Here is an 11,344-nt window from a genome sequence, read left to right as displayed (position 1 = left end):
CACACGTTACAACAGTGGAGTGCAGATCTTCTCCGAACGCAGAACACATTGAAAGTTGACGTGGATGGGCTACAGCGGCAGCGGAAGTCCACACGGGGCCCCACTCCTGTACCTAATGAAGCGGCACTGAGTATAAATGCCGCCTTGTATTGCTCCTGGAATGAAACAGCGCCGGGTATTGGACTCAGCACTAAGCACCGCCTTGTAGGCTGGGCTGTAATGGAGCTTTCCCAGCGCCAGATCTCCTGCCCCCAGCGGGGGCGACCAATCTCAACTGAGCCCAAGCGCTGTGCGTTTGACGACAGCGGCGGGGATCCCACGCTGCGGCTGGACCGAGCCCTCCCTGCCCTGGTGTTGAGTACGTGAGCGGGAGGCGGTAGCGGGCCGAGTCGAGCCGGAGATGCGGCGGAAAGATGGGGACGCCTCGACACCCGTCCTCGGTGAGTGCCGGAGGGAGGCCGGGACGCGCTTTCGTCTAGTCCAGGGTGGACAAGGAGAGTCCACGTCCGCAAATCCTACGACCCGAGAGCATCCCCAGAAATTATTAGCAATTAGCGTTACAATTTCATTGCTGGGTCTCGTTCCCAACGACTCAGTTTTCTGTTTACGTACAACGCCCCCGTCCCGGAAATTATTGCCATGCGAGTTTTGTATCTCTTGTTTCATCCCCTCCCGTCTACAATTGAAAATGAGCATCTCCCCCTCCAGTATTCACACTACGTTCTTCATTTAGGACATCTCCCCACCTCCCTCTGTACGAAATGTTTCCCTCACTTCATCTCTCCCCCCCCCCCGCTCTGCCCCCTCCACCTCCCCATCTCTACCCCTCTCTGGGAGTCTCCCTCACTCAACGCGGTCTGTCTGGGACCTCTCCCTCCCTCCCCCTTCCCCACCTCTCTCTGCCTGGGACATCTCCGTGCCTGACTTCTCTCCGTCCAGGACGTCTCCCTCCCTCCTCCTCCTCCCCCAACTCCCTCTGTCTGGGACGTCTCCCTCCCCCTCCCCCAACTCCCTCCCTCCCCCTCCCCCAACTCCCTCCATCTGGGATGTCTCCCCCACTTCCCTCCATCCAGGATGTCTCCCTTCCTCTTCCTCTCTTCCCCACCCCCACCTCTATCCGGGACAACTTCCCTCCAAGCTTCCAGTCCAGACAAAGGGTCCTGCCCAGAAATTTCGACTGTCCATTCCCCTCCTTGACTGTTGCCTGACCTGCTGAGACCATTCAAGCTCTTGCTAGTTGCCCCAGATTCCAGTACCCTCAGTCTCTCGTGTCTCCTGTCCTGTCTCCAATAGAACGCACGATGAAGCTTTGTCCGAAAATTCTGGCACATTCCTTTTCATTCCGGAGGACTTTTTCTCTCCACTAGAAAGTTGCAATTCATTCTAACTTGGTTTTTTTTTAGTGGGCCGATGAGTATGGCACACAGCATGCTAGAGGTACTCAGCGGGTAAGGCAGCATCTGTGGAGGGGAATAAGCAGTTGATGTTTCAGGCTCTGCAGAATCTGTTGTGTCTATAATGAGGGTGGTGTCTACATGTGTTTTGGTAAGGAGTTTGCTAAGGTCCCACATGGTGTGCTGGTTAAAATTGTCTTTGAAGGTGCCTTTATTTTTCTTTGCACTATGGTTGTGCTTTTGCACAGTATTTTTTTTGGGCAGGAGGGTATAATTTGATGTTTAATTTATCATCTGTTGGTATCTATGTGCTTGTGATGCTCCCCCAGCGGATTTTTCGTTGTACGTGTATCTCACAGTTCCTGTGCACAGGACAAAAGACCGCAAGACCCAAGTAAAGGGTCAAATTGGAAACAGATGCACTGGCAGTTAGCAAAGGGTAATGATTAATGCAAAGGCATATTTGTTCCCCAGTAAAATTCCATTCATCCGACTTGCATCAGACCTCGGTACAAGATGGGCAGGTTTCCCAGATTATTGGACCACTGCTCCGACACTTTGGATTTAGATGTTATAGGGTATCTTCACCATCATGTGCCGTGCTCTATGTTGTGGGCCATCACACTGTCTTGTGGCAATAAGAAGTGGTTTGCCATTGCCTCCTTCTGGGCAGTGTCTTTACAGGACGGGTGACTCCTGTGAATATCAATGCTCTTCAGAGATTGCCTGCCTGCTGTCTGTAGGAGTCTGTAAGGAGTTTTTGCATTCTCCCTGTGACCGCGTGAGCTTCCTCCGGGTGCTCCGGTTACCTCCCACAGTCCAAAGACGTACCGGGTAGGTTAATTGGTCATTGTAGATTGCCCAGTGATTAGGCTAGGGGTATATTGGGAGCTGCTGGGGTTGGAAAGGCCTATTCCGTGCTGTATCTCTAATAAGAATAAAATAACTATCTTGTGCACCATCCACCACCCATACAGGGTATAGCAGTTTTGTAAATATTCTGCATATGAGGCTGCTTAACAAGATAAGAGCCCGTGGAATTACAGGGAAGTTACTAGCATGGGTGGAGCATTGGCTGGTTGGCAGAAAACAGAGAGTGGGAATAAAGGGATCCTATTCTGGCTGGCTGCCAGTTACCAGTGGAGTTCCACAGGGGTTGGTGTTGGGACCGCTGCTTTTTACAATGTATGTCAATGATTTGGACTTGTGAATGTGTGCCTAAGTTTGCCAATGATACAAAGATAGGTGGAGGAGTGGATAGTGTTGAGGAAGCAGAGCCCGCAGGGAGACTTAGATAGTTTAGGGGAATAGGCAAAGAAGTGGCAAATGAAATACAATGTTGGAAAGTGTATAGTCATGCACTTTGGTGAAAGAAATAAACAGGCAGACTATTATTTAGATGGGGAGAGAATTCAAAATGCAGAGATGCAAAGGGACTTGAGAATCCTTGTGCAAGATACCCTAAAGGTTAACCTGCAGGTTGAGTCGGTTGTGAAGGTGAATGCAATGTTGGCATTCATTTCTAGAGGTATAGAGTATAAGGGCAGGGATGTGATGTTGAGGCTCTATAAGGCACTCGTGAGACCACATTTGGAGTATTGTGTGCAGTTTTGGGCTCCTTATTTAAGAAAGGATATACTGACATTGGAGAGGGTTCAGAGAAGATTCACAAGAATGATTCCAGGAATGAGAGGGTTACTGTATGAAGAATGCCGTAGCTCTTGGGCTGTATTCCCTGGAGTTCAGGAGAATGAGGGGGGATCTCATAGAAACATTCCAAATGTTAAAAGGCCTGAACAGATTAGATGGCAAAGTTATTTCCCATGGTAGGGGATTCTAGGACAAGAGGGCACAACTTCAGGACCTCCTTTTAGAACTGAGATGCGGAGAAATTACTTTAGACAGAGGGTGGTAAATCTGTGGAATTTGTTGCCACAAGTGGCTGTGGAGGCCAAGTCATTGGGTGTATTTAAGGCAGAGATAGGTTCTTGATTAGCCAGGGCATCAAAGGGTATGGGGTGAAAGCAGGGGAGTGGGGATTACTGGATGAAGTGGATCAGCCCATGATTGAATGGCGAAGCAGACACGATGGGCTGAATGGCCTACTTCTGCTCCTATATCTTATGGTCTTATACTCAGGAAAAGGATTTGGAGGATGAGGAGATCAGTGCTGAGTCTATCAATATATTAGGACATTTAGAGGTCAAAGAGGAAGAAGTGTTGGGCCTCTTCGTGAGTATTAAGGTGGATAAGTCCCCAGGGCCCAATGGGATTTGCCCCAGATTGTTGAAGGAGGCAAGAGACGAGATTGCTTGGGCCTTGACCAGCATATTTGCATCTTCTGTAGGCACAGGCAATGTCTCGGAGGACAGGCAAGTGGCTAATGTACCTTTATTTAAGAAGGGAACAAGGGAAAATCCTGTGAACTATAGACTGGTGAGTCTCGTGTCAGTTGCAGGAAAATCGCTGGAGAGAGTTCTTAGGGGCAGGATATAGGAGCATATGGAAACCCATGGCCTTATTAGGGAGAGCCAGAGGGCCTGTTCCTGTGCTATACTGCCCTCCGTTCACTCCAAGATGGTGAGATTAGGTTCGGTGACACTTCTTTCCACTATCGTGGACATAGTGGCCCACATTGTAAAGTTTTCGCCGTTTTTACAATTCAGTTCTCACTTGATTAACGTTGAGGGTAAAAGCTGGTTTACGATTCACCGCTGCAGATGAACCTCAACGTGCCAGAAGGAGGAGGGAAGCGAAGGAGGCGGCAACGCAGGAGGGAGACAGCAGAATGAAGAGGATCTTTGGGTTTGAGTTGTCAGATTTCCGAAGTTGGCATCGATTTGTTTGTTTGTTAAATCGACCCACTGACCCAGCGTCCTTGGGGGTCTTCAGGCTTCTCTTTGGTGAGTATGGACTTCAGTCTCTTCCTGATGAAGAGTTTATTGTTGTAGTGAAGGCTGGAACTCGATAGTGATGTCCTACTATGTCTGGAGATTGTCTCCTGAGTCCTCTCCAAAGACTAGAGAACCATAGGACATGAGAGCAGGATTGGGCCATTCGGTCCATCGAGCCTGCTCCACCATTCGATCATGGTTGATTTATTAACCCTCTCAACTCCATTCTCCTGTAACCTTTGACACCCTTGCTAATCAACATCTAAGCCAATTTTCCGGCAGGGCTATGTTATGTAGAGCTTCGACCAACAGTTCCTGTAAACCACGTCCAAACACAGCGTCATGTACTGCCTTTAGTGTTTGTAACCTTCACTGCATTCTTTCAAAATCAAAATTCCTTCCACCGGGATTATGTGGTACCTCCTCTTCTTGTTCTGTGACTCTCAGCCAAGATCTACATCCCACCAGCCTTTACGATCATTTCCTCCCAACTCTCCACAACATCTAATCAAAGATCAACATACCATGCCCACGTGCACACACAGTCCTCCCACTCCAGTCTCCAGGCTTCAGCTATTGGGCTTCAATCTTCGGCATTGATCCCTGGACTAGCCGATGGTGGAACCCTGCTTTTTTCCTGACTATCTGGCCCCTGTGCCCCCCCCCCCCCGTTCACATGGACTTCTGATCCGGGGATAGCCCGACATCCACAGACGTCTTTTGTCACACATCCAAGTCATTGGTCTTTGAGCGCAGAGCAGACGTGTAAACTCCAGACGTCCTTCGTCCATATTGCTGGCTGTCGAGTCTGGACTCCAGATGTCCTTTGTAACCCGGCCAGAACGCTGGAGGTTGAACCTTACCTCTAACCTCTACACATCCCTGAGCCTGAACCCTAAGCTGATTTCTCATTCCCTGCACCGCTGTCTCTAAACCCTAATTCCCCTCTCCGTCCTCAAAACCATCCCTACTGATTACAAAAAAAACCCAACTAAGTCCGAGCCACGATTTGGTAATGATTAACCAGTGTCAGCAATAGTATCTAACCTTTCTCCAACTCACTGACCGAGGCCAGAGACCGGACATTTGGCCATTATTTGTGATTTGTAGATACCTCAGTGGCGGTGTAACTGAGCTGAAGAACCTGGCCTTAACCCCCTGAACAGGGGAGAGTGAAGCCGAACTCTGCAAGAGGATGTTTACACATCTTGCTGAGCAGAGTTGCAAAGGTCGTCACTTGTAGTTCTGGCAATGCTGGCTGTCCCCTGCCGATCTTTGTGAACCCAGGCAATTGTGTATCGCCCCTCTGTCCCATCAGGGAAGGTTGGAGTTGGGGTAGGAAGCAGAATAGCTGGGCCCCTTTCTACCTTTAGTTAACACCACGTGCGCACATTTTCCAACGGAGGACTGCTGGCAAGTGACCAGGTCCCTTGTCCGGTATCCCATCTTGATTTGAGATAGTAAAGCAAATTATAACTCAAATCACGAGGAAGTCTGCAGATGCTGGAAATCCAAGGCATCACACACAAAATGCTGGAGTATCTCAGCAGGCCGGCCAGCGTCTGTGGAAATCTGTCAACAGTCGACATTTCATCAGGACTTTAAAGGAAGGGGGAAGGACACCCGAATAGGAAGGTGGGAGGAAGGGAGGAAGAAGTGCAAGGTGGCAGGTGATAGGTGAAACCAGGGGGGGGGGGGGGGGGGAGTGAAGTAAAGAGCTGGGAAGCTGATTGGTGAAAGAGATAAAAGGCTGGAGGAAGGGGGAATCTGATAGGAGGGGACAGAAGACCATGGAAGAAAGGAAGGGGGAGGAGCACCACAGGGAGGTGATGGGTAGGTAAAGAGAAGGTGTGAGGGGGGAAACAAGGATGAGGAATGGTGAAGGAGAGGATGGAGAGCAATTATCTGAAGTTTGAGAAAACAATGGTCATGCATTCAGATCGGAGGCTACCCGGACGGAATGTAAGGTGTTACTCCTCCAACCTGAGCGTGGCCTCATCTTGGCAGTGGAGGAGGCCATGGACTGACATGTCAGAATAGGGATGGCGAGTAGAATTGAAATGGGTGGCCACCAGGAAATCCCAATTCTTGTTGCATATCGAGCACAGGTGCTCAAAGCTGAAATCATAGCTCCCTCACTATTAGATAAACTTGCTTTATGTCCTACCCCATACGGCTGATCAGAGGAAGGAAGTACAGGTCCCACACCTCCAGGTTCAGGAGCAGTTATTGCCCCTCAACCATCAGGTCCCTCACCTCCAGGTTCAGGAGCAGTTATTGCCCCTCAGCCATCAGGTCCCACACCTCCAGGTTCAGGAACAGTTATTGCCCCTCAACCATCAGGTCTCACACCACCAGGTTCAGGAGCAGTTATTACCCCTCAACCATCAGGTCCCTCACCTCCAGGTTCAGGAGCAGTTATTGCCCCTCAGCCATCAGGTCCCACACCTCCAGGTTCAGGAACAGTTATCACCCCTCAACCATCAGGTCCCACACCACCAGGTTCAGGAACAGTTATTGCCCCTCAACCATCAGGTCCCACACCTCCAGGTTCAGGAGCAGTTATTACCCCTCAACTATCAGGTCCCCACACCTCCAGGTTCAGGAACAGTCATTGCCCCTCAACCATCAGGTCTCACCCCACCAGGTTCAGGAACAGTTATTACCCCTCAACCATCAGGTCCCTCACCTCCAGGTTCAGGAACAGTTATTACCCCTCAACCATCAGGTTCTCACACCACCAGGTTCAGGAATAGTTATTACCCTCAACCATCAGGTCCCACACTACCAGGTTCAAGAACAGTTATTACCCCCTCAACCATCAGGTTCCACACCACCAGGTTCAGGAACAGTTATTACCCCTCAACCATCAGGTCCCACACCACCAGGTTCAGGGACAGTTATTACCCCTCAACCATCAGGTCCCCACACCACCAGGTTCAGGAACAGTTATTACCCTCAACCATCAGGTCCCACACCACCAGGTTCAGGAACAGTTATTGCCCCTCAACCATCAGGTCCCACACCTCCAGGTTCAGGAGCAGTTATTACCCCTCAACTATCAGGTCCCACACCTCCAGGTTCAGAAACAGTTATTGCCCCTCAAATATCAGGTCTCACCCCACCAGGTTCAGGAACAGTTATTACCCCCTCAACCCATCAGGTCCCTCACCTCCAGGTTCAGGAACAGTTATTACCCCTCAACCATCAGGTCTCACACCACCAGGTTCAGGAACAGTTATTACCCCCTCAACCATCAGGTCCCACACCACCAGGTTCAGGAACAGTTATTACCCCTCAACCATCAGGTCTCACACCACCAGGTTCAGGAACAGTTATTACCCTCAACCATCAGGTCCCACACCACCAGGTTCAGGAACAGTTATTACCCTCAACCATCAGGTCCCACACCACCAGGTTCAGGAACAGTTATTACCACTCAACCATCAGGTCTCACACCACCAGGTTCAGGAACAGTTATTACCCCTCAACCATCAGGTCCCACACCACCAGGTTCATGAACAGTTATTACCCTCAACCATCAGGTCCCACACCACCAGGTTCAGGAACAGTTATTACCCCTCAACCATCAGGTCTCACACCACCAGGTTCAGGAACAGTTATTACCCCTCAACCATCAGGTCTCACACCACCAGGTTCAGGAACAGTTATTACCCCTCAACCATCAGGTCCCACACCACCAGGTTCATGAACAGTTATTACCCTCAACCATCAGGTCCCACACCACCAGGTTCAGGAACAGTTATTACCCCTCAACCATCAGGTCTCACACCACCAGGTTCAGGAACAGTTATTACCCCTCAACCATCAGGTCCCACACCACCAGGTTCAGGAACAGTTATTACCCCTCAACCATCAGGTCTCACACCACCAGGTTCAGGAACAGTTATTACCCCTCAACCATCAGGTCTCACACCACCAGGTTCAGGAACAGTTATTACCCTCAACCATCAGGTCCCACACCACCAGGTTCAGGAACAGTTATTACCCTCAACCATCAGGTCCCACACCACCAGGTTCAGGAACAGTTATTACCCTCAACCATCAGGACCCACACCACAAGGTTCAGGAACAGTTATTACCCTCAACCATCAGGTCCCACACCACCAGGTTCAGGAACAGTTATTACCCCTCAACCATCAGGTCTCACACCACCAGGTTCAGGAACAGTTATTACCCTCAACCATCAGGACCCACACCACAAGGTTCAGGAACAGTTATTACCCCTCAACCATCAGGTCTCACACCACCAGGTTCAGGAACAGTTATTACCCTACAATCATCAGGCTCCTGAACCACTGTGGATAACTTCACTCACCTCAATTCTGAACTGATTCCACAAACTATGGACTTACTTTCAAGGCCTGTACTACTTATGTTATGGCATTTATTTAATTTTTATTTGCATAGTTTGTTGTCTTTTAGACCATAGACATGGGAGCAGAATTAGGCCATTCGGCCCATCAGTTCTGCTTCACCATTCCATTATGGTTGATTTATTATCCCTCTCAACCCCAAGTGCAGTTTAACCAATGCATTACATCCTTGCTTTTGTATTCTAGTCCTCTTGAAATGAATGCTAACATTGTATTTGCCTTCCTCACCACAGATTCAACCTACAAATTAACCTTTTGGGAATCCTGCATAAGGACTCCCAAGTCCCTTTGCATCTCGGATTTTTGAATTTTCTTTCCATTTAGAAAATAGTCTACACTTGATTCTTTCTATCAGAGTGCATGACTATACACTTCCCTACAGTATATTCCAGCTGTTACTACTTTTCCCATTCTTCCAATCTTCTGCAGACTCCCCACTTCCTCAACACTACCCTGCCTCTCCACCTGTCTTTGTGTCATCTGCAAAATAAGTATGCCTGCAGAAAAAAGAATCTCAGGATTGTATGCGGTGACATGTATGTACTCTGATAATAAATTTTACTTTGAACTTTGTAATTTAGCCACAAAGCCATTAATTCCTTCGTCCAAGTCATTGGCGTACAATGTGAAAAACAGCAGTTCCAACACTGTCCTCTGTGGAACACCACTAGTCACTGGCAGCCAACCAGAAAAGGCTCCCTTTATTCCCACTCTTTGCATCCTGCCAGTCAGCCAATCTTCTATCCGTGCAGGTATCTCTCCTGTAATACCATGGGTTATTACCTTGTTAAGCAGCCTCATGTGCAGCACCTTGTCAAAGGCCTTCTGAAAATCTTAACTACACAACATCCACCAATTCTGCTTTGTTTATCATGCCTGTTATTTTCTCAAAGAATTCCTTTGAGGAAACCATGCTGACTTTGGCCTATTTTATCATGCACCTACAAGCACCTTAAAACCCCATATTTAACAATCAACTCCAACATCTTCCCAACCGCAGAGGTGAGGTTAACTGGCCTATAATTTACTTTCTTCTAGCTCCCTCCCTTATTAAAGAGTGGAGAATTATTTGCATTTTTCCAGTCCTCTGGAACCATTCCGAATCTAGTGATTCTTGAAAGATCATTTCTAATGTTTCCATATTCTCCTCAGCTATTTCTTACAGAACCCTGGGGTGTAGTCCATCTTCCTTCAGACCTTTCAACTTCCAAACACTTTCTCCTTAGTAAAAGTGACTACACTCACTTCTGCTTCCTGACACACTCAAATTTCTGGTATACTGCTAGTGAAGACTGACGCAAAATACTTACGCCAGCATAACATGCCCATAATTTACTAACCTTAATTCGTATGTCTTTGGAATTGTGGGAGGAGATTAGAGCCTATGGTGACAGGGAGAATACAAAATCTTCTTGCGCACAGCAACAGGAATTGAACCCTGATCAACACACATGAAATGGAGGAGGAGCTCAGCAGGTCCGGCAGCATCTACGGAACTGAATAAATGGTTGACGTTTCGGGCCGAGACTTCTTCAGGACCTGCTTTGGGTTTCCAGTGTCTGGAGGATTTCTTGTGTGTGTTTTTTTGGAGGTGGAGGTGTAAAGTACTGTGCCAACTGCTACGCTACCATCCTGCCCTTATTCGAACATTTTATAACCCGTTCCAATAAAACACCCACTTGATAGATTAGTTCTTTCCAGTCCCGGCCCTTCCCAGACGTCCTTAGGAAACCAAAGCCTTGTTCATTGTCTTGAGGGTGTAATTAAATGCAGCTGACAGGTCAAAATTCTTCAGATCTTAGCTAAAGCACTCAGCTGGTACCCGCCTTTTGTGTTACATTTTCCATTCTGCTTTTAATGACCTGTTTATGTGAATTCTGTTTGAGCTGGTTAAAATGTTGACTTGGCTCCATTGTTCAGTTGGAGAGGGATAAACCTGTTCTTGACTATGTTACCAACTGTGATGATGACTAACTGCATGTTGCCATCGCCCCCGTTCCCTGCTTCCATGGAAGGTTCCCCGTCCTCTGGAGAGGGGCCATGAAATTGTCATGACTTTCTTACCCTCATTAACACCTCAGAGCTGAAATGTTTAAATTAATCAGAGGTTGCTGTCGGGGTTGGAGGAAGCAGAGTGCGTGACTGTACACTTCCCTACACTACATTCCGTCTGTTACTTCTTTACCCATTCTTCCAATCACAGCAAGTATATATGTATATTAAATATTTAAATTAAGGATAGTGCAAGAACAGAAATAACTTTTAAAAAAGTGAGGTGGAGTCCATGGGTTTAATGTCCATTTAGAAATCGGATGGCAGAGGGGAAGAAGCTGTCCTTGAATGGCTGAGTGTGTGTCTTCAGGCTCCTGTAGCTCCTCCCTGATGGTAACGATGAGAAGAGAGCATGTCCTGGGTGATGGGGGTCCTCGGTGATGAGCACTGCCTTTCTGAGGCATCACTCCTTGAAGTCCTGGATATGTACGGTACTCCGGTTTATTACTATCACATATACCAAGATATGGTGAAAAGCTTGTCTTGCTTACTGTCCATGCAGATGAAATCATTCGCAGTGCATTGAGGTAAAACAGTAACAATGCGGAATAAAGGCTGATTTATACTTGTGCGACACATCTACGCTGTAGGTACCCGCGTACCCTAC

General features: G+C 48.1%; 1 protein-coding gene across 1 annotated transcript in view; it reads left to right on the top strand.

The window, feature by feature from the left end:
- Positions 1-242: 242 nt before the first annotated feature.
- Positions 243-11,344, top strand: part of ggcx (gamma-glutamyl carboxylase) — a 57,687-nt gene continuing 46,585 nt past the window's right edge. The window contains exons 1-2 of the mRNA XM_073060687.1: positions 243-440; positions 4,115-4,298. Of these exons, the coding sequence (XP_072916788.1) occupies positions 401-440; positions 4,115-4,298 (224 nt within the window). The 5' untranslated portion in view covers positions 243-400. The remainder of the gene's footprint in view (positions 441-4,114; positions 4,299-11,344) is intronic.

This window comes from Hemitrygon akajei, chromosome 1 (genome assembly GCF_048418815.1).
Source record: "Hemitrygon akajei chromosome 1, sHemAka1.3, whole genome shotgun sequence".
NCBI classification, from domain to species: Eukaryota; Metazoa; Chordata; class Chondrichthyes; order Myliobatiformes; family Dasyatidae; genus Hemitrygon; species Hemitrygon akajei.
The sequence above is the reverse complement of the archived record's forward strand: the minus strand, read 5'-3'. Positions and strand labels throughout refer to the sequence as shown.